Source organism: Pan troglodytes, chromosome 18 (genome assembly GCF_028858775.2).
Source record: "Pan troglodytes isolate AG18354 chromosome 18, NHGRI_mPanTro3-v2.0_pri, whole genome shotgun sequence".
NCBI classification, from domain to species: domain Eukaryota; kingdom Metazoa; phylum Chordata; class Mammalia; order Primates; family Hominidae; genus Pan; species Pan troglodytes.
Genome location: NC_072416.2, coordinates 87,119,086 through 87,145,404, shown reverse-complemented (window position 1 = coordinate 87,145,404; position 26,319 = coordinate 87,119,086). Strand labels below are relative to the sequence as shown.

The window sequence follows — 26,319 nt, the reverse complement described above, 5'->3', positions numbered from 1 at the left end:
AGCAGAGCAGGTGACACAGTCCCATTTCACAGATGCCGTCCACATTGAACTTAGAGCTTGAGGCAGAAGAGTGCCCTGCCCTCCCAGCCCAATAGGTGTAGGCCTGAGTCATTCAATACCACTCACATCTCGTGGGCTGTCCTGGGAGGGCAGACAAACCTGGGAATCAAGGACTTTGTCTTATCTCTGCCTGTTTTCTACTGAAAATCATCTGAGGGAAACAGACTCATCTTTCCTTGGAACCTTAATGATTTATTTATTTATTTTAATTTATTATTATTATTTTTTGGAAAATCTGGCTCTGTCGCCCAGGCTGGAGTGCAGTGGTGCAATCTCGGCTCACTGCAGCCTCTATCTCCTGCGTTCAAGTGATTCTCGTGCCTCAGCCTCCTGCCAAGTAGCTGGGATTACAGACGCCTGTCACTGCACCCTGCTAATTTTTGTATTTTTAGTAGAGATGGAGTTTCACCATGTTGGCTAGGCTGGTCTCGAACTCCTGACCTCGGGTGATCTGCCTGCCTTGGCCTCCCAAAGTGCTGGGATGACAGGCTTAATGATCTTCTTAAACAATGAGCCACCTTTCCTCCAGTAATCCCAGACACCGTCTCTGCCCTGCTCCCGTTTTCTCTCCATCGCCTTTCCCAGCTGCTGGGAGCAAGGAGGAGGAAAAGGAGGGTTTCCCCGGGACCTTCCCTCTCCTGCACCTGGGTTCCCTCTCAGGCAATCGCAGCATCACATTTATTTCTAGAACATTCTCTACTGCACCTGGCTTTTACAGGTGGTATGACCCATGCCACCTCCTGCCTCTGCCTGCACCTCTGTCCAAGACCTGCAGGCTCTGTAAGCGCTGGGTGCTGCCTCGGTGCCTGGGCCTCCTCACAGGCCCTGAACACCCACGTGCCTCCAGCCCTGGGCGTGCATGTGTGTTCCCTCCACCTCTCCTGGGAGCCCCCCATCATCGCCAGGACTACTTCAACTCTCTCCCGCAAGGAGACCCCTCTGCTCCCCCAACAGGGTCATGCCCTGTCCCCACCACCCGTCCACGGCCACAGCCGCTGCTCATGTGACTGTCCATGTAGCATGTATGAGACCAGGACACAGCAGGCCCAGGCCAGGCCTGAACACCTGGCACACAGCACATGCGGCGTGCCTGCCAGTAAGGACGGGGGCACACGATTCAGCGCGTCAATCAGCAGGGTGCTGCCCCTCCAGCTGCTGGGACCTTGGCATCGCGAGGATGGGGCTTCCTCTCTGTTCCCCTCTGAATCCTGGCCCTGGGTTGGTGCGGCACAGCCCGGGCACACAGCACTTGTCTATTAGGTGAATGAGCAGCTGACAGGGTTGCCAGGGGTCGGGGCAGAGAGAGGAATCGGCCCTCTGGGAACTCAGGCCCGCTCCATGGAGGCAAAGGGAAAAGGGCGGCAGAGGCGGTAGAGGGTCCTGCTCTGACCATACCCCTAGGGAGCCAGGCCTGTGGTGTGAGAGCTGCCCACGGGGGACCCACACCTGCAGCGGGAAGAGCGCAGAGCCAGCGCAGACCTGGGCTACGCTGAGGCCCCAAGGCCCCAGCCCTGGGAGAGCAAGTTCATCTCCTTCCAAAGGCCACACCGAGGCCCCCAGCCCCTGGCCCTGGGGGAGCGAGTTTGTCTCCCTCCAAAGGTAGTGCTGGGCTGCTGGGCGGCGACTGTGCTTCTCCACCTGCCCCCACCCAGGCCTCAGTCTCCCCATCTGAGAAATAGGAAGGACGCCTCTCCACCAGCTTCTGCTCCAGATGACACGCGTGTGATGCCCAGGGACGTGGGGCACTCACAAGCGCTGCACCAGGACATGGCATCACTCTAACGCCCTGCCCCAGAACCTTCCTCCCCCGCCGCCCCGCCTGGCGTCACTCTAACGCCCCCACCCCAGAACCTTCCTCCCCCGCCGCTCCGCCTGGCATTACTCTAACACCCCCGCCCCAAATAAAACTTCTCCTTTCCTTCCTGGAGGAGTTCCCCATTCGAGGTGACCACAACAACCTCAACTTCTCCCTGGGAGCTTTGGGCTCTTGAAGCTATTTTAGGCTCAAAATAGCTTTTTGAGGAAGCTCAAAGCTTCCCTGGGAGCTTTGGGCTCTTGAAGCTCTTCTGCCATAGCCTGTGCCCAGGGCCCTTTCCTCTCGGGATAGGTTTGTGCCATCTGAGTCCCCGACAGCCTGACCAGGCTTCCTACGGCCTCGTGGATGTGCACAGCCTTGACACCCATCCCGCTACTGCCCCGGTGCGCTGACAAAGTTCCATGGCCTCTCTGTGAGCGAGGGATTGTGAGCAGCTCACAGGTACTTTCGTTCCGGGTCTACTGTGGTTTTCCAGCAGCCTTGTTGAGGTATAACCCACACATCTTACAACTCACCCATCTCAAGTACACAAGTCAGTGGCACTTAGCAAAGTCCCAGAGGTGTGCAACCATCACTGCTAACAAGTTTTAGAACATTTTCCCCCAAAAGAAACCCCATGCCCACGGGCAGTCAGGCCCATTCCCTCCCTCAGCCCTGCCCACCACTGATCTGCTTCCTGCCTCTGTGGATTTGTCTTTTCCGGTGTTGTGTGTAAGCGGGATCCTGTGTCCAGCTCTTCCACTCGCCCGTGTTTTCTGGGTCCATCCCCACTGGAGCGTGTGTCGGACCTGCCTTCCTTCTTATGTCTGAATAAGTGTGCACTGCATCTGCATTTGAGTTTATCTGTGCTCGGCTGACAGTCTGTTGAGAACCTTGTCTCAACACAGCTGTGTGTCTCAGGTGAGCCACCGACCCTCTCTGGGCTTCCCAGATGTACACTGAGGACAGGTGTGGGGGTCAGCAAGGGGATGTGCCTGGGGGTGGAGGGACTAGCTATCACCTTCGTGTCATCCTCCCTGGGCTGAGGGGGCATCGTGGTCTCTGTGCAAGCTCCGACCCCGTTTGTGCTGTGTGAGTAGCACTGTTATCCCGAGTCAGGTGGCAGCCCCACGGAGAGTGCTCTGCCACGTCTGCTACTGACCCTGAAAGGCAGTGGCATCTGCCATGGGGGCGGGGGTGTCCCAAGGGCAGGGAAAGGCAGCACTTCTGACCAGGAACCTCTGGGGCCATCAGCTGGCTGTCCAGACTGAGGTTAGAACCACCGGCAGCATTTGGTGAGAGGGAAGATTCCGGGGAGCAGGTCGATGGGGGAGGAGTGAGCAACCAATCTCGTGTGATGATGGGTCTGCTGGGCAGCTGCCTGTGGGCATAACCTCTGGGGCCTGAAGCCCAAGGGCGGTTTTGTTCCAGGAGAGAGCGTGACAAAGACGTAGAGGGCCCCGACTTCAGGCTGCCGCAGTCTCCGGATGAGCCACTCATTCTGTGGTTCAGCCGACTTCAGGCTGCCGCAGTCTCCGGGTGAGCCACTTCTTCTGTGGTTCAGCCTCTGCATTTCAGAGGCCCTGGCAAAGTACAGTGTGGGCTGGAGGGTGCCAGGCAGCCGAGAACCCCAGGGGCCGGGCTTGGTGCAGCTGCTGCAGGCCCCCGTGACGCCACCTGGAGAAGGCACAGAGGGAGGGCAGGGGCCATGCGGTCCAGTTCAAAACTCGGTCAGGAAAGCAGCCAAGGAGCAGATGCCAGCCCCCGCCGCCCACGCCTGGAGCGCCTCTTTCTCCCAGGGCGCCGCCAGCAGGGTCCACCAGTAACAGACACCAGGCCAGGTGGGGCAGCTGCAGGTTGGGGTGATGGAGACAGAGCCTGTGGGTCCCAGCCTCGCCTCCCTCTGCCACGGTATTGTGTGACTCCAGACAAATGCTTTCTGGGCCTCCATGTCCCCTGCTGGGAAGCCGCGACCTGTGGAACTAAATGAATGGGGCCATGCCTGTGAGGCCCTTAGAAGCTCTGCGTTCCTCTACCCTCCACCCTCCGGGAGCTGCTGGGCTCTGAGCCTGGGGGAGCAGGGTCATCCTGGGCTCAAAGAGCAGAGAGCCCTGAGACCCCTGGGAAGAGCAGGCGGACACGCTGCGTCCCGGGGACCTGGCGGGTGGGTGAAGGTCTCCCGCCCACCCTGGCACAGGCCATGAGCTCCGTGTGCGTAGGGTTCTCCCGTGATGCAGGTCTTCGCCCTCCGTCACACGTGTGATAAATGGGCTCTGACTCAGTTTCCTGGCCATTCTGTCTGGAGGCTCTACATGGCCTCGGGCTGGGGCCAGGCGGCTGCCCTCCAGGGCTCTCCTGGCAGACAACTGACATCCAGGGTGTCTTTCCCAAAGCCTCAGGGAGCAGGAACTCGGCAGGCCTGGGGGTTGGCAGCCCTGGGCAGGGTCGGGAGCCCTGGGTGGGGTCAGGATCCTTGGCTGGGGTCAGAAGCCTTGACTGGGGTCAGGAGCCTTGGGCGGGGTCAGGAGCCTTGGCTGGGGTCAGGAGCCTTGGGCGGGGTCAGGAGCCTTGGCTGGGGTCAGGAGCTTTGGGTGGGGTCAGGAGTCTTGGGTAGGATCAGGAGCCTTGTCTGAGGTCAGGAGCCTTGGGTGGGGTCAGGACCCTTGGGTGGGTCAGGAGCCTTGGCTGGGGTCAGAAGCCTTGGGTGGGGTCAGAAGCCTTGGGTGGGGTCAGGAGCCTTGGCTGGGGTCAGGAGCCTTGGGTGGGGTCAGGAGTCTTGGGTAGGGTCAGGAGCCTTGGCTGGGGTCAGGACCCTTGGGTGGGTCAGGAGCCTTGGCTGGGGTCAGAAGCCTTGGGTGGGGTCAGAAGCCTTGGGTGGGGTCAGGAGCCTTGGCTGGGGTCAGGAGCCTTGGGTGGGGTCAGGAGTCTTGGGTAGGGTCAGGAGCCTTGGCTGAGGTCAGGATCCTTGGGTGGGGTCAGGAGCCTTGGCTGAGGTCAGGAACCTTGGGTGGGGTCAGGAGCCTTGGCTGAGGTCAGGAGCCTTGGGTAGGGTCAGGAGCGTTGGCTGAGGTCAGGAGCCTTGGCTGGGGTCAGGAGCCTTGGCTGGGGTCAGGAGCCTTGGGCAGGGTCAGGAGCCTTGGGCAGGGTCAGGATCCTTGGCTGGGGTCAGGAGCCTTGGCTGGGGTCAGGAGCCTTGGGTGGGGTCAGGACTCTTGGGTAGGGTCAGGAGTCTTGGGTAGGGTCAGGAGCCTTGGCTGAGGTCAGGAGCCTTGGCTGGGGTCAGGAGCCTTGGGTGGGGTCAGGACCCTTGGGTGGGTCAGGAGACTTGGGCAGGGCTGTCGGGGAAGGGGGCTGTCAGAGTAGATGGGTGGCCGGCCTATCATGGTGGACAGGGTGCCTGTTGTGGTCAGGGGACCTTTCATAGCAGTTGGGGTACCATCGTGGTGGCTGGGGGAGCCCACTGTGGTCAGGGGACTATCTTGGTCAGTGGTGAGATTTGGGGTCTTCAGAGGAGGAGTGGGAGCTCCTGGGCAGTTCTCTGACTGGCAGCTGTAGAGGGGCCATGACCACACCCAGGCATGAAGGACCAGGACTCTAGATGAAAGAGCCTCCTGCTAGGTAGCCACTGTCCTGACATGGTGTCAGCTGTTAGAGGCCACCTGCCCTCAATTGCCCAGGGCAGGAGCACAGCCCACCTGCTCTGTGGGCATCTCTGTCCCTGTCCTCACCAGCCCAACACAGGTGACAAGGCCCATGGCAGCCTCAAAGTCATCTTAAGGGGAGCTATCCCCCTTAAGGGAAACCCAGAGACACATATGATTAAGATTCAGGGGGTGCAGTCACAGCGAAATAAACCCAAATGTTTATTTTCCCAGAAGTAAACTGTGCCTTCAATAGGCAGACATAAGGGTCTCAGGGTGCCGAATACAGCAAAAGGCGCTTTGGCATCCAAGCCACACACAGCCCGGGAGCAGACACCTCACCTCGCCATCGTCCCGGCCACTCCTGCTGGCGCTGTCCCCAGCCGGGAGCCCCCAGGCCCCTACATTCCGATCCTGCCAGATCCTGATCCCCACTGCTCAACCCCAGCCTCCCCACACTCAGGGTCCCAAGAGTGGGCGGCAGCTGTGGGGACCATTTTGAGGGCTCCGCTGGGAGCTGTGGGGACCATTTTGAGGGCTCCGCCGGGAGCTGTGGGAACCGTTTTGAGAGCTCTGCTGGCCTCTGGACACAGTGTCTCCAGGGCAGGGCCAGCTCACCATCTGGGTGGACATGGGGAGCCTGGCTGGCTCTCCCCACGCTCACTCCTTCCTTCGTTCTTCCGTGAACCCTCACCACTGGCTGTGTGCCTGTCAGCCCCGCAGGCCCTGGAAGAAAGGGATGCAAAGGCAGAAATGAGGGTCACTCGGCCTCTCCACCAGGAGCGGGTCTGGCTGAGCATGACAAACCCAGCTGAGGGAGAGAAGCGATGGCCCAGCCCAGGCACGGCACTGCTCTTTCCTCCTCCTCTGTCATTGCTGGGGCCAGCAGGACTGGGGGCCGATCTAACTGGCAGATGGAGACCAGGTTGTGTTTTTTCTCGTGGGTGAGGACGGTCACTCATTAGATCATCTGCTCATTCAGCAGCAAACCCGATGGCGGGACATACCGTCTCGACACACGCCCTGCGTGGGGGTCCTGGACCTGCCGTCTCGACGCAGGCCCTGCGTGGGGGTCCTGGACATGCCGTCTCGACGCAGGCCCTGCGTGGGGGTCCTGGACATGCCGTCTCGACGCAGGCCCTGCGTGGGGGTCCTGGACATGCCGTCTCGACGCAGGCCCTGCGTGGGGGTCCTGGACATGCCGTCTCGACGCAGGCCCTGCGTGGGGGTCCTGGACATGCCGTCCCCAGGGTGTGGGGGTGGGGGGGAAGGAAGCCTTGAGCTGTGGCTCCAGGGTGTCCACCAAGTATTTGTTGAGGGAGAACACAGAGATCCGTGAACAATTGTGATGGGCTGTCGTGGGGGTACGGGAGGCGTCTCTCCCAGACTCAGGAAGGGTAGATCAGGGAATTCCTGCCTCCCAGCAGGAATGGCCACTCAGCAGGGACCTGAGGCTAAGAGGAGTCTGTGGGCAGAATGTTCTGGGCAGGGGAGCGGTGTGTGCCTGTGAGGCTGGAGCTCAGAGAGGCGGTGGGGGTGAGCAGCACGCACCCCAGGCTCAGGAGCTGAGACTTTATCTCGGTCAGGGAGTGGCAGGGCCGCATTTGTCTTGCTGAAAGCCGTCTCGGTGCCCCGTGGGAGAAGGATTGGAGGGCGGCAGCTCCCTCACCCCATGGCCTGGGCATTTGTCCTGCTGAAAGCCATCTCAGTGCCCCGCAGGAGAAGGATTGGAGGGCGGCAGCTCCCTCACCCTGTGGCCTGGGCATTTGTCTTGCTGAAAGTCGTCTCGGTGCCTCACGGGAGAAGGACTGGAGGGCGGCAGCTCCCTCACCCCGTGGCCTAGCAGAGCCTCACCGGATGTCCTGGCTCCAGCGATGATAGACGGCTTTGTCAGTGCCGGGATGCATGCGGTTTGGAGATTGTCCACCCTGGGGCCTGGCCAGGTATCTGGCTGATAAAAATTAGTCTCTCTGTCTCTGCATAGCAGCGGGCTTGTTTCCATCACTCGGGCTGTCAGCACTCAGGTGCCCAGAGCAGCTTCCGGCTTAGATCTCACAGGCTCCTGGGGCTGCTGGGGCCAGGGAGACCCAAACCCACCTCTGCACAGGGGTCCTGGGCCAAGGGTCTGTGCCAGAATGCTGCAGCTGCAAGTGACAGAAACCCAGCTCGGAGGCGTCAGGGCGACCTGGGACTGTGCCGGCTCAAGCACCAAACTATAGGATGGGCAGGGGCACCGGTTTCAGGCCCCACAGACCCAACCATTAGCACACCCTCGGCCGCTCTGCCCACCTTCTCTTCCCAGCAGCTGTACAGGCCACACTGGGCTTGCCTCCCACGCAGATCAAAGAAGAGGTCCTTCCTTCTTGTTCCAGTTCAAAAACTCCCAGGGCAGGATTGTGATTGGCCGCGTGTGGTCACTTGCCCTCCTCCTGGACCAATCGCTGGGGCCGTGGCTGCCTGCATGACTGTCCTGCTAGCCCTGTGCCCACCCTGGGGCCGTGGCAGCAGGTCTGTGACCCGAGCTGGAGCTGAGAAGCCACAGACCCGAGGGGACGGAATGGCAGCAACCTGGTCGCCACCCTGATTTTGTACCACAGGTGCAATTTTAAAACTGATTTTTTTAATTTAAAAAAGCAAAGATGAAACAAAAATACTTATAGGAAAATTCAAACATACAGGTAACAGAAAAGAAGGTGAAAATAAAATAAGATGGGGATAATGATACCTCTCGTAGAACTGTATGATAAGGAAATGAGAACATGCAGTCACTCAACAAACAAAGGGAGGGATGGAGACCCGGAAGACAGGTGCCAACACTCGACCCTCTGTGCCGGTGCCAGTCCAGGGGAGGGGTGAACAGACCCGGAAGACAGGTGCCAACACTCTGACCCTCTGTGCCGGTGCCGGTCCAGGGGACGGGTGAACAGACCCGGAAGACAGGTGCCAACACTCTGACCCTCTGTGCCGGTGCCGGTCCAGGGGACGGGTGAACAGACCGATGTGGTTCCTGCCCTGGAGAACAGGGAAACGCATAACAAGCACAGACAGATCCAGATAAAGAGAGGTGAAGAGAGACGGGAGAGGAGGGGAGGGGGCCAGGCATGAGGAAGAGAAGCAGGGAAGCCGTGTGACTTCGAGAGTGGCGGGGCTTATCGTTCCTTCGTTTTCTTTTCTTTTTTTTTCAGACAGAATCTCACTCTGTCACTCACGCTGGAGTGCAGTGGCACCATTTTGGCTCATTGCAACCTCTGCCTCCCGGGTTGAAGTGATTCTCCTGCCTCAGCCTCCCCAATAGCTGGGATTACAGGCACCCACCACCACGCCCAGCTAATTTTTGTGTTTTAGTAGAGACGGGGTTTCGCCATGTCGGCCAGGCGGGTCTTGAACTCCTGACCCTAAGTGGTCCGCCTGCCTCGGCCTCCCAAAGTGCTGGGATTATAGGCGTGAGCTACTGTGTCTGGCCCCTTTTGTTTTCTTCTTGTGGGATTTGCCTACTCATGAAGTTTGTTGAGCGTTATTTTGAGTGCTTGTATTGTTCTTCTCTGCAGCAATGTTTGTGTGCTGGGGCCACTGTCGTTTGTCCCCACACCCACTCCCAGCCCATCTTCTTTCTTTTTTTCTTTTTTTTTTTGAGACAGAGTCTCGCTCTGTCACCCGGGCTGGAGTGCAGGTGACTCGATCTCAGCTCACTGTAACCTCCGCCTCCTGGGTTCAAGTGATTCTGCTGCTTCAGCCTCCCGAATAGCTGGGACTACAGGCACACACCATCACACCTGGCTAATTTTTGTATTTTTGGTAGAGATAGGGTTTCGTCATGATGGCCAGGCTGGTTTTGAACTGCTGACCTCAAGTGATCTGCCCTCCTCGGCCTCCCAAAGTGCTGGGATTACACCCGTGAGGCGCCGCGCCCAGCCTCCCAGCCCATCTCTTATCAGGGTCCCCTGTCTCTTTCAGGACATGGAAGTTGCTCGTGCCTACACGGCCAAACCCCTCCAGCTTCTTAAAATTTTTTCAGAGTTTCTCGGCTGCCTTAATTTTAAAGTGGTATTATATAAATGCTCTGCTTTTTTCTCCTAATCCTTTCACTGTTCCAGTTTTTCACATTTTATTCTTTAACCCAAGTGGAGTTTATTTTTCCAAGTGAAGTAAGGAGTATATAATTCATTTTCCCCACATGGGGCAGTTGTCCTGACACCATCTACCGGCGAGTTTGTGCTTCTCCAGGGATTTTAAATACCACCTCAATCCCATCCACACTCCCTTTTACACACGTGCACTGGCTGGTTTTCCTACAGGACACTTCCGATTTCCAACTGTTTGTGCTGGGCCTGGTTCTCGTGTGAAGTTCAACAAAGACAAGAGAGAACTCTGAACTTGTCTTTGGGCCACATTGCAAATGTGTAGGCCAGCCAGCTCTTAGCCCCGTTTTACTGGAAAAACTGAGGTTTGGCAAGCTTCAGTAACTTACCTTCTATTGGATATGGAGAGTGAAGGAAGAAAGAAATGAATACGTGAATGAAGCCACTTCACAATTAGGAAACCTCATTCTGCAAAAGCAGCGATGCCGATGTGAGCCAGGGGAGAAAGCCAAGAGACACTCCTGAGGCAGGGAAGCCTCCTGTCCGGAGCCCGGACTCCCTCTGCTTTAGGGTTCCTCCCTGCCTCTGGGAGGGCCTCCTTGACCTTGTGGGCAACTTGAAGCTGCGTCATCTGGTTCCCACACCAGATGGCCAAGGCTGATGGCCAAGGCAGAACCTGCTTGGGCCAGTGTGGGTCCTTTTCCCAGCTACCCCTGCACAGTCACCCTCTCCCAGTTCCCCAAGAAAGACCAACGTCTCTCTGCCTGGGGCCAGCCTGGTGCCTTGCCCCCAGCTCCCCACTCGCCACGAATGTGTCTCTGCTGCAACCTGCTGATTTCTTGTGTTTGCATGAAACAGAATTGAGGGGGGACAGAACCGATTTGTCAGCTGATAGTTATTAAAAATGACTTTGATGACCAATCACCACGTGGCTTGCGGCATCTGACTCTCAGAAGGAGGTCACAGTGAGATGGTTAGGACACAGCTCCCGTTCTGATCGAGTTATTTATGGGACTGAAGATTCTCTGGCTTTCACATTAAACACCCACCACGGGAATGGAATTAATGTCAAATCCTGTCTTTTTCTGGCAGTATTATTCATGCATGAATACACAAACTACTACCAAAAAGTGCCCCTCCCTCCTTTCACGAGATGTCTTCCAACAAAAATTTACTTTGTATCTTTATTTTTATTTTTGAGACAGGGTCTCGTTCCATCACCCAGGCTGGAGTGCAGTAGCGTGATCATAGCTCCCTGCAGCCTCAACCTCTTGGGCTCAAGCAATCCCACTGCCTCAGCCCCCTGAGTAGCTGGGACTACAGGCACGCACCGCCACACCCGGCTAACTTTTTTATTATTTGTAGAGATGAGGTCTTGCTATGTTGCCCAGGCTGGTCTTGAACTCCTGGGCTCAAGCGATCCTACTTCCTTGGCCTCCCAAAGCATTGGGATTACAGGTGTGAGCCACCAAGCCCAGCCTACTTTGTATCCTTATTAGTTCTCAAAATGTGTAATACATTCACATTGTTTGTATCGGTTGTATACTACCAATAATTATAACGATAATCCAGCCCAGGAAATAAATTTTAACATAGGAAAATGTTTAAATCTTGACATTCCCACTATGTACCTAGTTTTGTACGATAGGGGAATCAAAAGACTTTCAAACATGAAAACATATTAGGATAAAAATCGGCTGGGTAGAATGGAAGGAGGCATTAAGGGAGAGAAGGGCCATGTAGAGATTCAGGCGCTGCAGAAGAGTCTGTTTGTATCTGTCTTTTAAACGGCAAATAAAATGTCATTGATATCCTCATTTTTGTCTACTGAATTTTTTAAGTTAATAGATTTTATTCTTTAGCGTGGTTCTGGGTTTACAGGACAACTGGGCGGAAAGCGCCGAGTTCTCATTACTCTTTCCGGCTTGTTCCCTAGTGGGGGGTCCCTACATTGCACCTGGCACTGGTGTGATACATTCGTTACAACCGATGAACCAACACTGACACCTTTTCATTAACTGAAATCCATAGTTTACATTGGGCTTCTCTCTTGGTGTTACATTCTATGTGTCTAGACAAGCATATGACTTGTGTCTACCATTAGACTGTCATACAGAATAGTGTCACTGCCCTAAAAATCCTCTGTGCAGTCTGGGCAACACAGCAAAACCCTGTCTCTATAAAAAATATATAAAATTAGCTGGGGCTGAGATGGGAGGATCAGTTGAGCCTGGGAGGTCAAAGGATGCAGTGAGCTGTGATCACGCTACTGCACTCCAGCCTGGGAGACAGAGTGAGACCCTGTCTAAAAATAAACAAACAAACAAACTTGGCCAGAAGCAGTGGCTCGTGTCTGTAATCCCAGCACTGTGGGAGGCCGAGGTGGGCAGATCATAAGGTCAGGAGTTCGAGACCAGCCTGGCCAACATGGTGAAACCCTGTCTCTACTAAAAATACAAAAATTAGCTGGGCGTGGTGGTGGGCGCCTGTAATCCCAGCTACTCGGGAGGCTGAGGCAGGAGAATTGCTTGAACCCGGGAGGCAGAGGTTGCAGTGAGCCAAGATCATGCCACTGCACTCCAGTCTGGGAGACAAGAGCAAGACTCTGCCTCCAAAAACAAACAAACCTCTCTGCTCTCCCTACTCAACCTTCCCTATTCTATAACCCCCTGAAAACCACTGACCTTTTTACTACTTCCATCATTTTACATTTTCCTGAATGCTATTGAGTTGGAATTAGACAGTATATAGCCTTTTCAGATTGACTTCTTAGCAATATTCACTTTTTTTTTTCTTTTTGAGATGGAGTCTTGCTCTGTTGCCCAGGGTGGAGTGCAGTGGCATGATCTTGGCTCACTGCCACTACAACCTCTGCCTCCTGGGTTCAAGCAATTCTCCTGTCTCAGCCTCCCAAGTAGCTGGGATTACAGGCACTGCCACCACGCCCAGCTAATTTTTGTATTTTTAGTAGAGACGAGGTTTTGCCATGTTGGCCAGGCTGGTCTCGAACTCCTGACCTCAGGTGATCCGCCCCCTTTGGCCTCCCAAAGTGCTGGGATTACAGGTGTGAGCCACCGCACCCGGCCATCAATGTTCACTTTCCATGGCTTGATAGCTCACTACTTTTGTCATGGATAATACTCTATCGTCTACATATGCCACAGTATTTTATCTATTCACCTATTGAAGGCTGTCTCAGTCGCTTCTAAGTTTTGGTAAAAACGAGTGAAACTTCTATCAACATTTATGTGCAGGGTTTTGTGTGGACATTAGTTTTTAACTCATTTGGGTAAATACCAAGAAACGTGAATGCTGGGTCGCGTGGTAAGAGTATGTAGTTTCATAAGAAACAGTCAAACTGTCTTCCAAAGGGCTGTACCATCTTGCATTCTCGTCGGCAGTGAATGACAGCTCCTGTTGCCTCACATCCTCACCGGCATCTGGGGTTGTCGGTGTGTTGAGTTTTAGTTATTCTAACAGGCGTGTCGTGGCCTCTCGTGGCTTTGCTGGCCCACTCCCTGGTGGCAAGGCTGCTGGGCATCGTTTCCTATGCTTATTTGCCAGATCATCTTCTAAATCTCTTCTCTGATGAGGTGTCTATTCAGATCTTTTGCTCATTTTTAATGGGGCTGTTTGTTTTCTTATGGTTTGGTTTTAAGAGTTCTTTGTGTATTTTAGATAACAGTTGTTTATCAGATATGTGTTTCCCAAATATTTTCTCCCAGTCTATGGCCTGTCTTTTCATTCTCTTCATAGTGTCTTTTGCAGAGCCGAAGTATGAAATTTTAATGAAATCCAACCTGCCAAATTTTTATTGTATGCATCATGCTTTTGGTGTTATATTTAAAAACTCACTGTTCTAGGTAGGGAGCTGAGTGAAAATGCAGGTGTTTAAGAAGAGTTTATTCAGATATTTTTAATGAACGACAGTGGCTATCAAATTGCTATTCTATCTAGAATCCATTAGCTACCCGCTTATTTTAAAATATCTATACCTAGAGTGTATCAGACTTTCTATTCTTGGCAGCTATCTAAACTTTTGTTGCAGAGTTTTAGTTATAACAGAAAATGTTTGAGAGTCTATAGTGCTCAGAACTATTTTCTGAAGGTCAGCAACGGTGATGGCCTGGCCTCCCGCTGGACCACGCTGGCCTGGCAGGACCCCAGCTCTGCCAAAGACCAGCCGGTGTTCTGAGATTACTCAAGCTTTCTGGGTCCCGGTGTTCTCCTCTGGCAAACAAGGCTGGTGGCAAGACCTACCTCCTAGGGTCACAGAGGGCACATGAGAGGGCCTAGCGCCTGCCCTTTGGCCAGGGCCCCACAGACAGCGAGTCTCACCTGGTATCAGAAGAAGGGGCCATGACTGCGGGGAGGTGACAGTGCAGGGACGCCTGTGGCAAGTGTTTATAAACTGCGTCTTTATCCAAACCTTGAGCTGGGCACTGTTGGGTGGTTGAGAGGGAAATCAGATGTGGGTGCCGCCCTTTGGGGAGGGGGATCAGGATGGCCAGAAGTGCAGTTGGCAGGACAGAAGGCTGCAGTTGTTTTCCTGAGGGCAGCAGGGTGGGGCCTCAGAGGCACACCCAGCACAGGTCAGCAAACCTGGGGCTGCCCCGCTGTGCGCCGCGGGCCCTAGAGCCAGGCATGGTCTCCCAGGGCTTCCATGGGTGTGTGATCGGGGCACCAGATGCTGATGGGGAGTCAACTTTACTTGGAAACGCTGCCATGCCATGAGGAGGGGAGGTGGTTTCCTTTTTTTTTTTTTTTTTTTTTGAGATGGAGTCTCGCTCTGTCACCCAGGCTGGAGTGCAGTGGCGTGATCTCGGCTCACTACAAGCTCCGCCTCCCGGGTTCAGGCCATTCTCCTGCCTCAGCCTCCCGAGTAGCTGGGACTACAGGCACCTGCAACCACGCCCGGCTAATTTTTTGTATTTTTAGTAGAGACAGGGTTTCACTGTGTTAGCCAGGACGGTCTCAATCTCCTGACCTCGTGATCCGCCCGCCTTGGCCTCCCAAAGTGCTAGGACTACAGGCGTGAGCCACCGCACCCGGCCGTGGTGGTTTCTTTTAAGTGAATTGAGCTCCTGCCTCTACAGACAGCGACACACTGGGAGCTCCATGGGCGCACCCTCGAGCTCCCTCCTCCACGGCTCTGCCCCCTCCCGAGCCCTGAGTGTGGCCCTCCGAGGTCCTGCTCGCCCGTGGTCTGTCTCCCGCACAGGTGACGCTGGCCTTGTCGGACAGACTGCAGACATCTTTCACATAGGGCTGGGAGTCTCCTCCTTAAATGTCCCCTCGAAATGCCCAGGAGCTGTGACTTGGCCGCATCCAGGGCAAGAAACCAGTTCTTAGAAAAGGCTGCAGGAAGTCCGTGTGGCTGAGAGGCTCAGCCTCTCCACCTGTAAAATGGGCGTTCCGGGAGCATCCGCACAGCACGGGGGGAAATGCAGAGACGGTGCCCAGCTCTGTGCCAGCTACTGCCAGGACCATCTGACCACCCTGTGACCGCTGGGCTAGGTGTCAGGCTGACCCACTCACAGCACTAAAGGAAGCCCTCCTGCCTGCGATATCCCTTTCTTCTCTACCATGCCACCGCGGCTCTCCTGAGTAGGGAGGAGGGGCTGTGGTGGGGCAGGTGCAGCGCCTGGGTTGTGGTGTCTGATGGCTGCAGTGGTATCTTCAGTGCCTTCAGGTCTGTCACTCCTCAAATGGTTGTGAGCACCCTGTGTAAGTCAGAGATGTTGCAACTGGTCACTTAACACCCGAAGCCTGCGGTCCAGAGAACCGAGACCACGGACGTGCCGCTGGTGCTGGGCGAGGGCTTCCGGCCCAGGTCCAGGCCAGCTTCTGCTCCCGGGCCCTGTGGGAAGCCACAGCTGCCGCAGGCATTGTTGAGCTCACAACCCGACTGACTTCAGGGTGGTTCGCTGCTGAATTCTCCCACCTGCCCCCACTCCCACGTTTATGTTGCTTTGTAAAATCTCTGAAACCTGGGGGCGTTTTAGGATTATCACCGGCAGAATGTTTTCCTTTCTTAGTGGCACATAAAATAATGGTGCATCTTAAAATCCACTGTGCCTCAGAGTCCATGAAGCCAGGGAGCCAGGATGGATAAATTTCGAGCATAAAATCGGTAACCTTAGGCAACACACCCAACGCATGGGGACTCACACTGTTCTGTGGGGTGGGCTCAGAACCCCCCCTCCATTCCACAAGGACTGGGCTGAGCCACATGGGCGAGCACCATGTTAAGCACAGTCTGAAAACCAGGAGAATGAAGGTGCTTGGCGTTTGTGTCACAATTTTCACGGAGTCTGGCGGGCTTCAGACAGCACTTCCCACAGCCAGGAGCTGGAGGAACTGGCTGGGCCACACTGCGGTTAGTGACCCAGCTGACCAGACCGCTGCCCAGGGGCTGCAGGAGGACATGGTGCTGTCCTCCCCCTCACGGAGCCCCCGTTCTGGGTTTCTGTCCCCTTCCTCTGCCAGCTCAGGTGGGTAGAGCCAAGTCCATGAGAGGGACGAGGGGTGGGGGGAAAAGGCCCGCGGCACAAAGCTGGAATGGGCCATGTTTCGCACGTTGCTATATTTTTATATTGGGGATTGGGGACCTCGGACCTTCACATGCAAAATTTATGCGAAATGAGAGGCAAACCAAGGCCCTGCTGCTCTGAAGGTCTGGCCTCTTGTGTCTCCTAATGGTGACGCCTGGGCCCCCCAGCCGCTTGTGTCTAAAATAAGAGCACGTGTGAGTTGGGGCAGGAAACAGGGAAAAGGCGCCAATTTTACTAAAATGTACTAAGCAGGCAAACGCGCCAGACACGCCACAAAGTACTTTAGGGAAAGGCAAAGCGGGCGGGGGAGGGGGCCTGCCGGCAGAGAAAGTGCGGAGAGGCCAGAGCAGCGGCTCGGGGCGTTTCTGCAGGTGGACATGAAACGCACGATATGCAAATGAATGCAAAGTGTATGCAAATGACCTGGCCCCGGGACCAGCGGGAAGCGAGGGCTTCGCATCGGACCCGCCCGGAAGGCTGAGCGGGGGGAGCGCGACCCCTGCCGGCCACGCACGGAGGTGGCCCCGGGCCGGGCCGGGCCGGGCGCCGCGCTGGGGGCGAGCGTGGGGCGGGGGACGGGGGCGGCGGCCGAAGGAGCGACTTCCCCCCCAACTCCCCACCTCCCCACCCCCCCACACACCCCCCAACTCCCGTTTAGCCTCCCGCGCGGCCGCCAGAAGCCGCGGCTCTAAAGCTGCGAGGCCCGCGGCCGCCGACTGCTGCGAGGTGGGTGTGCGCGGCCTGCGGAGGGGGAGAGGGTGGGCGCAGGCGGGGGCCGCCCCCCAGAGCCGCGCCCCCTCCACGGCGCCCGCGCCCCTCAACCTCTTCGCGCGCCCCCGCCTGCGCCTCCCCGCGCCGTCCCCCGCAGGAGGCGGCGCGCCCCTCGCCCCCCTCCCCGCGCCCCTCTCCCCTCTCCCCGCTCCCGCCGCTCCGCACAGCCCCGGCCCCCACGGCCAGTTCTTAGGGCGCGCCCCGGTGGCGGAGGCGTTGGGGGCGGCTCTCGGCGGCGGGGAGCCCCTCTCCAGGCCGGCGCCCCGGGGCGGAGCTGAGCGCCATGGGCGCCGGGCGGGAGGCAGGTGGCGCAGCGGCGGCGGCGGGGGGCAGGAGGCGGAGGCGGAGCGCGCGGGGCGGGGGCCGCGGGGCCCCGTGAGACTCTCGGGCGAGCGCGCGGCGTTGGAGCCACAGGCGCGGCGGCTGGACCCGGCGCGGGCCGCGGAGGCCGGAGACCGCCCCGGGCGGGGTGCGCGCTTTGTTCCCGCGCGGGGTGGCCGGAGCCGAGTCCCCGGCATGGCCCAGGCGGCCGCCCCGCGCGCCCCAGCCCCGCCGCGCGCCTGAGCCCGGTGCGGCGCCAGAAGACAGCGCGCAGCCGCCCCTGAGTCGTGGAGGCGGGGACCAAGCTGGAAGGAGCAGCGACTCCCGGACCGAGTCGCGAGTGTGCGCCGTCCGCCGCCCGCCGGATCCCCCGGACCCCCCGACCGTAAGTGCCGTGTCCGCCCCGCGCGCCGCCGCCGCTCTACCCCGACTCCGCCCGCGGCTGCCGTTCCCGGATCTGCGCCGCAGCCGCGCCGAGCGCACGGGCCGTTTTCAAAGTTGGTGCCCACGGCAGGGTGGAGCTAGCCGGCCCAGCGCCCACCCATCCGGGCTGAGCGCAGCCCCCCGTGAGCAGAGCCTGACCTGCGGGGGCTGGGCGAAACTTCGGGGGGAACGACGCGCCCGGGTGCTGGGAGTCTCGCGGGCTCCCCTGGGGCCGCCCGGTTTTCCTAACAAAGGCCCCGCGGCCCGCGTGACGGAGACCCGGGAGTGGGGAGGCCGAGGGCGGCCCTGGGAGAGGTAGAGGTGGCGGCGGCCGGTCTGGGGAGGAGGGTCCAGATCTCCCTCCTGCTCCTCTCTCTCCTGCCCGGGTCCCCGGCGCTGCCCCGCAGGCTAAAGGTGGTCCGCGCTGGGGGTCCTGGACCCTGCCTGGCGTGCGGTCCCTGGGGTCCTGACGGCCGCGGGCCACGGCACAGCCGGGTGGCAGCGATGGCGCGCACAGCCTTTGGGAAGCGTCCATCTGTGTTGGGCAGGCCCCGAGCCAGGGTGTGGGAACAGCGGGGAGGGAGGTGTGAGCCTCTGTGGAGGGACAGATGGCTGGAAACGCAGCCCTAGACGGCTGACTTCACTTACGTGGAGCAGAAGGCGGCCAGGCTGGTGGCGGCGACTCAGAGCCGCTGGGCTCCGAACACACTGCGGGGCTGGCGCTCCCCCGCCCCTGCGTCCGCCCGTGTGTGCTGGGGCCGCGGCCGGGCTGTGCCCACCCCTCATTCACCCTGTGGGCTGAGGCTGGCTGACTTCAGGCCCATTCCAGGGCCCAGAAAGAAAAACCTTTCCCTTGAAAAGAGAGCACGTCGCGTGCTCCTGTGGGTGGGGGCTTGTCGGTAGCTGTCAGGCTTGTGGCCCCAGCCAGGGTGCGGCTTCTGTGCGTCCGGCCCGGGTGTGCGTTTCCTCTCCTGGACGAGGAACAGGAGGTTCCCAGGGCAGCCACCTCGGCGGACGGGTCGGCCGGGGATAAGGGGCAGGGGCCGGTTTTTCGGTACCTGGCATTGCTCTTCAAGTTGCTGAGAGGTTGGGGAAACTTCTTGAGGCTGGGACTCCACTGTGTCCCCCAGACCTGAAGGGGCGAGGGCTGGGCCTGAGCGCTTCCGACCCTCACCTGCCCCTGGCATCGCTTTCCCGGCAGGGGAGGAGGCAGGAAGGCCCAGCCCACGGTTCCTGGGCACGTTCGCCCGTGGAGGGCTGGCTCTGTGTGCCTCTGGGGTCGGGCTGTGTCCTTTGCCCCCGCTCCAGTCTGGGCTTTGGGAGTCAGAAACTTCCACAGGGGCCAGACAGGCGGATGCTGTGCAAGCCGGAGCTGCCGGGAGGGTCCTGTTCTGTGCGGCCGACAGCACCGTGCCTGGAAAAGCCATGCTATTTGGGACCGTCCTGCTGGGCAAGCGGCCACTCTTCCACACTGAAAGGGAAACAGAAAGGAAGAAGCGCCCAGAGCAGGAGGAACAGATGTGGCGTCCACCCGAGATTGGGGCTCAGGGAGGGAAGAGAGTATCGCATCAGGATCAGTCTTCCGGCAGGCTCCATCTCTCCTGGGATGTGCTCGGATCCTCTAGTGACAGGGGAGAAGGGAAGTTCACATGAGTGGTTCGTGGTGCTGGGGCCGTGCTTTCGCCACCTGTGAAGCCAGGGCTGGTGAGTGGGAGGGCTTTCCCCAGACATCTCCTTCCAGAACCCTCTGGGGCTACGAAGCCACACGCCAGCCGCCCGAGCCCCCCCGAGCTCTTCCCCTGCCGCCCGCTATCCGCGTAATTCAGTTACCACCTCCAGGAAATCTCTCTGGTTTGGCTCCACGTATTTTCATTTCTGCATGACTGGAAGAAATTAATTTTTCTCCCTACGCGAGGATCTGGAGATGCTGCCGGCAGGCTGGGTCACTAATCCCCAAGATCCCAGCCCTCAGGGCTGCACTGGGGAGGGCCGGGCCTCGCCGCTGCCGCCTCTGGGGTGGCAGGGAGGGTGTGAGGTGGGTGAGGCATTTCCCTGCCAGCTTCTGGAACCATCTTGGGGCTCTCCGCTGGCCTCCCCCTTCCCTGCTGCACCGTTAGCAGGTTGACTTTGGGGTTTTCTGATTCATCCTCAGCCTCCCACAGTGCCAGGGTGGAAGGATGGTGCTTGAATTAAGTGGCTCTGAATTTCCTTCCCTGGCAGGGAGGAACCAGAAGCAACTTCAGCGTGCCCCAGTGCCGTGTGTGCCACGCGGGTGTTCAGACCCAGCATGGGGGGAGCAGTAGTGTGCCCCAGTGCTGTGTGTGCCACGCGGGTGTTCAGACCCAGCATGGAGGGACTAGCAGGGCTTTGTTAGTGGTGCCACAGGTGAAGGCGGTGGCGTCTCTATGGGGCTGCTCTCCCGGCCCGCACTTGCTGCACTGCCTGCCTGTGGCCTGTGTCTCCTGCTCACAGGGTGGTGGAGCCTTCCTGGGTGGGTCTTAGAGCCTACAACAGCGCTGGGGCTTACACGCACTGTCGCGTCCCTGTAACACCCACGAGGGCCGTGGAGCGTTCCCCGTCTCCGACGCCGGGAGGGGTACAGTCACTCCACAGGTCATGCAGGGAGCCAGTCTGATGGCAGGCTGCAGCGAGTGTCTCCAGGCCCCTGTCCAGCCCCGCCCAGTCCCTGTCCAGCCCTGCCCGGGCGTTCCTTTGCCCGTGCCGTCGGTCCCCATCCCCAGCCTGCCGGGCCACATTCTTAGAGCACCTGAGCACCCCCAAGGGGCTGGGGGATCTGGTGGCTGAGGGCTCGGTCATGACTCGGGGTTGGCACTGTAGGTGCAAAAGCCCTCACCTGGACACAGGCCCTGGGGCCCATCTGGGGTCAGGGCACGGGTGGGAGAACTTGACCTCTGCCCTGCCTGGGTCATGGAGCCCCAAGGCCAGCCTCGTCCCAGCTGCTCTAGTCCTGCACCTCTGGCCAGCCCCACCTCTGCTTCCTGCCCTGCTGTGCAAGGGAGGGAGGTCGTTGTTGCTGAAGACCCTCCAGAAGCCACTGGAACATTGCCCGGCTATTATCACAGACATAGCATCCGCTGTTCATAGAAATCCACATCCAGGCAACCAATGTCACCTCCCAGCCTGGCCCCAGGCCCCTGGGGACGGAAAGGACCCAAACTCTACAATTTGTCAATGCCGGAGGGTGGCTTTGCCACCATTTCACTTACAGGACAAAAAGTGCCTGTCCCCAGTGCTCATTCCCTGGGCAAGTATTGATCGAACACCTACTCCATACCAGGCGGGGGCAGAGTCACATGCAGTGAGAGGCACCCAGGCCCTGCACTGGATCCTTAGGGCAGCCAGCCCTGAGGGCACTGCTGCTGCCCCACTTTCCAGACTGGGAAGCCGAGGCCCAGAGAGGTTCCTAGCTCACAGCGCAGGAGCCCGACGCGGGTGGGTACCACGGGGCTCTGCCTGCGACACATCCGGGGTGGTCAGGCCCCTGGAACTTCCCAGTGAGTTCTGACGCGGGAGGGCCAGCGTGGGCATGGCAGGGAGTGGGCCGGGAGTGTGCAGAGTCCAGTGCACACTGTGGGCTGGGACCCGCTGCCTCGCAGGGGCAGGAGGGGGTGGAAACACAACTGCTGGGGTACTGGCTAGGGAGGTGCAGGCCGCTTGAAGGCAGCTCAGAGGGAGGCTCACGACAGCGTCACCATCCCTGGTGTCAGGGCCAGGTTGGGTAGACACCACGCTGTTCGTCCACCTCGTGGCTCAGTCTCTCTGGGAATGCCTGCGTCAGTGAACCACACTCCAGATCCTTTCCTGGGGGTTTTATTCTCCACCCCCTGACTTTCCTGGGCAGAGTGAGAAGGCCTGGTTCTGCTTCTGCGGTTCCGCAGGCCGGGACCCTCCTTTCAGCGGAGCCCAGGCTGTGCTGCGGGAAACAGCCCATCGGGCAGGCCTGGGAGGGCCGCCTTAGCCAAGAGCAAATGCAGGCAAGGGCTTTGCTTGTCTGGAAAAAAAATTCCTGGAGTGGAAACCGCCCTTGTAGCATCAGTGGAAAAGACTCAGGCGGAGACCTGGCAGTTGGGCTGGAAACTGACGATGAGGAGAGTGAGAGATAACTGCTCCCCAGTCCCCACTTCTGAGCTCGCAGCTTGCCCCGAGGGTGGGAGCTGGGGACTCAGGACCCGCCGGGATCCGGCTTTCCGCCTGTGCTGTGGCAATGAGTTTCCTGTGGCAATAAAACAGAAGTTCAGACTTCTGCTTTTTGTAATTCGTGGGACCTCACTGAGAGCCAGATGTCACTGGGAAGGAAAACAAAGATGAATTTGGCCGTAATAAGGAAGATGTCTCCTGGAGCCAAGGCACCAGCAGCCCAGCCGGCAGCTCACCCCGCACTGCTCTCGGCCGCCTGCCTCTGTGTTTCCCGCCCGCTTAGCCACCCAGGGCCGGTTCTGCCCCCTGTCGGGTCTGGGCAGCTCAGAGCCTCCTCGGCTGCCCCTGAGGCTGGGGTCGTGGTGGATACTCGGCTGCCGCTGAGCTGGGGTTGTGGTGGATACTCGGCTGCCCCTGAGGCTGGGGTCATGGTGGACGTGGCAGGAGGAGGTTTGGGGAGGAAGTCCGGGCACCGGGGCAGTCTTGTTTACTCAGCAGAGGAAAGTCCACACCGGGGAGGCAGCAGGTGGGACCTGCCGGAGACCAGGATGGGAGATACCTGGGAGACGCCCAGGAAACGCCCGGGGCAGTCAGGAGGGCTCCTGTGCACGCTGGTGGCCCCAGGTCACAGATGGAACTCATGAGGAAGTCCCCGCCCAGTGTACCCGACCTCCCTGAGTACCCGGGAAAGCCAGGGTGCCGTCAAGCCAGCAGGGGAAGCAGCTCCAGCTGCAGTGAGACCCTCTTACATGTGGGGAGGGGCTCCCCACAAGGGCCAGGGGTGACTGCAGCCCCCTGCCCTGTTCCCGGAGGCAGCGGGGAGGGGGATGGGCAGCCCCTCGGCTTCTTGGAGCCCCCACCTGGATTCGACTCCCCTCCCAGCAGCTGCGTGACCTACAGCACATATTCCCATCTGTCCCTCGGGTCTCAAACGCAAAATGCAGTCACAAAGGCATCTACCCCTTTGGGCTGTGATGAGCTGGGAAAGGTCTGTGTGTGTCTGGGCTAGGACCATCAGCCTCGTCCCCTTTCTTGGGGGGACACCCGGTGGTGTCCTGAGGCTCAGTGGTGGATGCGGCATGATGCAGCTCTGCACCCAGGCCCCCTTCTCTGCAGGCCCCAGAACAGGAAGTTCATTGTCTGCACCTTTGCAAAATGGGGTGGTGCAGAGAGACCACCTCGATGGTCAGACTCTGGCACAGCCCAGACCCCAGGCCCTGTGCCTGCTCCACCCACGCGAGGACAGCCTGCAAGCTTGGGGCCAAGCCCTGGGCCCCCGGGTGCACCACGCCACCTGCAGACCCATTTACAGAGGGGAAACTGAGGGTAAGATCAGTTGTACTCTAGTTACTCCCTGTCAGAGGCAGAATTCCCACTTGGGAGCCGAGGCCACCTGACTCGGGCCCTCCAGAGCCTAGGTATTTCTGCACCACCAGGGTCCCCACGCAGGTGGGGGGGACTCTCACCAGGCCTGGGGATTGCCGGGCCCCTCCCCTTGCCTTGGCCACCACACCAGGGCTCCACAGCCTAATCCAGCCCAGCCTGTACTCAGAGCGCAGTGGACATGGGGCCCTTCCATGCAGCCTCTCCTGCGCCAGAGACATCAGAACCCAGGACTGCCCCTGACCGGGGGCAGCGTTGGGTCTCTGGGCCGTGGCTGTGCCCAAGTGGACAGAACAGGGGCCTTGGGTGCTGGACTCCACGTATCCCTGTGCCTGATGGAGGCTTGCAGCTCCACCACGTGGCCTTCAGCTCCCTTAAAGAATGCGTCCTTCTGGCCGGGCACGGGGGCTCACGCCTGTAATCCCAGCACTTTGGGAGCCCGAGGCGGGTGGTTGACGAGGTCAGGAATTCAAGACCAGCCTGACCAACGTGGTATAACCCTGTCTCTACTAACAATACAAAAAAGCCGGGCGCAGTGGCTCACACCTGTAATCCCAGCACTTTGGGAGGCTGAGGCGGGTGGATCACGAGGTCAGCAGATGGAGACCATCCTGGCTAACACGGTGAAACCCCGTCTCTACTAAAAAATACAAAAAATTAGCCGGGCGCGGTGGCGGGCGCCTGTAGTCCCAGCTACTGGGGAGGCTGAGGCAGGAGAATGGTGTGAACCCGGGAGGCAGAGCTTGCAGTGAGCCAAGATCCCGCCACTGCACTCCAGCCTGGGCGACAGAGCGAGACTCCGTCTCCGAAAAAAAAAGAATGCGTCCTTCTGAACTTCGGGGGTGGAAGAGGGCAGGGCACGGCCCTTCATGCCTCTTTCGCGGCATCTCTGCCTCCCTTACCAGGCCCTGCCAACAGCAAGAACAGGCAGGCAGCAAGGCCAGACTCCTCTCCGCTCCTCTGGGCCTCCGTGTCCCCATCTGTCCCTTGCGGGGGTTGGTCAGCACCGCACACTGTGCACAGGGAAGTTGGAGCCTCGCCTGTCGCCCCCCGATGGTGCCGGCTGTGCCGGCCAGGTGTGTGGCTGAGACCCTCTCTGTGTGGCCCTGCTGGCTGCCGTGTCCCCACCGTGCCTCTGCCGCCGAGCTGCTCCTTCAGGGTCCAGCACTGTTCATGCCCAGAAGCCCAAGCCATCCAACAGGGGACCTGGGAGCAGAGTGTTCGGGAACGTGCACGGAGCCTCCCCTTTGGGCCCAAGTCAGCCCCTCCTGTGACCTGAGCAGCCACGGTGGGGCAGCCCTTCTCGCCCGTGCCTCCATGTGCCAAGGGGCGTGGGGCAGCCCTTCTCGCCCAGGCCTCCGTGTGCCGAGGGGCGTGGGGCAGCCCTTCTCGCCCAGGCCTCCGTGTGCCAAGGGGCGTGGGGCAGCCCTTCTCGCCCGTGCCTCCGTGTGCCGAGGGGCGTGGGGCAGCCCTTCTCGCCCAGGCCTCCGTGTGCCGAGGGGCGTGGGGCAGCCCTTCTCGCCCGTGCCTCCGTGTGCCGAGGGGCGTGGGGCAGCCCTTCTCGCCCGGGCCTCCGTGTGCCGAGGGGCGTGGGGCAGCCCTTCTCGCCCGGGCCTCCGTGTGCCGAGGGGCGTGGGGCAGCCCTTCTCGCCCGGGCCTCCGTGTGCCGAGGGGCGTGGGGCAGCCCTTCTCGCCCGGGCCTCCGTGTGCCGAGGGGCGTGGGGCAGCCCTTCTCGCCCGGGCCTCCGTGTGCCGAGGGGCGTGGGGCAGCCCTTCTCGCCCGTGCCTCCGTGTGCCGAGGGGCGTGGGGCAGCCCTTCTCGCCCGTGCCTCCGTGTGCCGAGGGGCGTGGGGCAGCCCTTCTCGCCAGGGCCTCCGTGTGCCGAGGGGCGGCCTCTCCCAAGGGAGCTTCGGCATGCCAGGGAAGGGGCGTGGATCATTTCAGACTGTCTTGTGGCCACGTTGAAAAAGGGAAGAAGAGACCGGGCAAAATTAATGTTTATAATATATAATCTTACTTAACCCAGTGTGTCCAAAACTCATTATTTTCGACATGCACTGGTTTTTAAGCGACTGAGGTATTTTATTTCAGCTCTCGCGGGGGCAGCGTGCAGCTTGGCCCACTGGGGTCTCGCCTCTGTCCTCGTGCCGGTCTTGTGCTTGCGGCTGCTGTACTGCACAGAGCAGAGGGACGGGGATTTCACCAAGTCACACACGCATGGCATGAAGTGGCCGCTATGGCTGTGGGGATGCAGATGTGTGGCACTGTGAGGCGTGCAGTCTGGGACCCCGCCCTGGGGGAGCGCAAAGCAGCCCCCAGGAGTTGACCAGCGAGACAAACGGGAGGTGCACCAGGCAGGGCCGGGGCCACAGGGCAAAGCCTGTCTGGAAAGGAGAGAAGGCTGGTGGCCTGCACACTGAGGGCCTGGCCTGTCTCTGGGCGTGCAGACTTCCATCAGAAGTGAGGTCTCCGGGTCCTGGCTCCATGCCATCACCTCCCTCGAGCTCCCAGGACCTGGTCCAAGAGGCCATTTTTCTTTTCTTTCTTTCTTTTTCTCCCCCAGACACAATCTCACTCTGTCACCCAGGCTGGAGTGCAGTGGCGCAATCTCAGCTCACAGCAACCTCTGCTTCCCGGGTTCAAGTGATTCTCCTGCGTCAGCCTCCCGAGTAGCTGGGATTACAGCCACACACCACTGCACCCGGCTTTTTTTTTTTTTTTTTTTTAGTGGAGACAGGGTTTTGCCATGTTGGCCAGGCTGGTCTCGAACTCCTGACCTCAGGTGATCCACCTGCCTCAGCCTCCCAAAGTGCTGGGATGACAGGCGTGAACCACCGCGCCCTGCCTCTTTTTTCCCTTTACTTATAGTCGGGGTCTCCCTCTATCGCTCAGGCTGGAATGCAGTGGTGCGATCATGGCTCACTGCTGCCTTAACCTCCTAGGCTCAAGCGATCCTCCCCCTTCAGCCTACAGAGTAGCTGGGACTATGGGGGTTCACCACTATGCCCAGCTAATTGTTTTTTTAATTTTTAATTTTTTTGGTAGAGATGGGGTCTTGCTACATCGCCCAGGCTGTCTCAAGCTCCTGGGCTCAAACGATCCGCCCGCCTCAGCCTCCCAAAGTGCTGGGATTT

At 59.1% G+C, this 26,319-nt stretch overlaps 2 protein-coding genes across 5 annotated transcripts in view; one reads left to right on the top strand and one right to left on the bottom strand.

Annotated features, from left to right (window-relative positions):
- CBFA2T3 (CBFA2/RUNX1 partner transcriptional co-repressor 3) overlaps positions 1-26,319 on the top strand; it is a 104,567-nt gene that overhangs the window by 17,661 nt on the left and 60,587 nt on the right. Inside the window, exon 1 of one of the 4 annotated variants that reach the window (XM_016930395.4) lies at positions 17,406-17,606. The exons of 2 other annotated variants lie outside the window; for them this stretch is intronic. The gene's annotated coding sequence lies outside the window, so the exon portion shown is untranslated. Of the gene's footprint in view, positions 1-17,405; positions 17,607-26,319 lie in introns of those variants that run through there. One more of the 4 variants, XM_016930393.4, reaches the window with a different exon arrangement.
- Positions 8,159-18,562, bottom strand: LOC134808792 (basic proline-rich protein-like). Its single transcript, XM_063797573.1, has 4 exons — positions 18,054-18,562; positions 17,081-17,323; positions 16,770-16,870; positions 8,159-8,647 (listed from the first exon to the last, which is right to left on the bottom strand). Exons 1-4 carry the CDS (start codon positions 18,428-18,430, stop codon positions 8,262-8,264), a joined length of 1,107 nt encoding a protein of 368 aa, XP_063653643.1. The 5' UTR covers positions 18,431-18,562; the 3' UTR covers positions 8,159-8,261.

Bases quoted from the DNA above. Each gene is read 5' to 3' on its own strand.
- LOC134808792 (XM_063797573.1), bottom strand. From the start codon at position 18,430: ATGAGGGGTGGGCACAGCCCGGCCGCGGCCCCAGCACACACGGGCGGA. The intron at 17,324-18,053 runs GCCTGCGGGGCA...CGCCGGGTCCAG, and splicing joins CCCAGCGCGGACCACCTTTA to CCGCCGCGCCTGTGGCTCCA. The intron at 8,648-16,769 runs GTGTGTGGGGGG...CGAAGGAACGAT, and splicing joins GGCTAAACGGGAGTTGGGGG to AAGCCCCGCCACTCTCGAAG.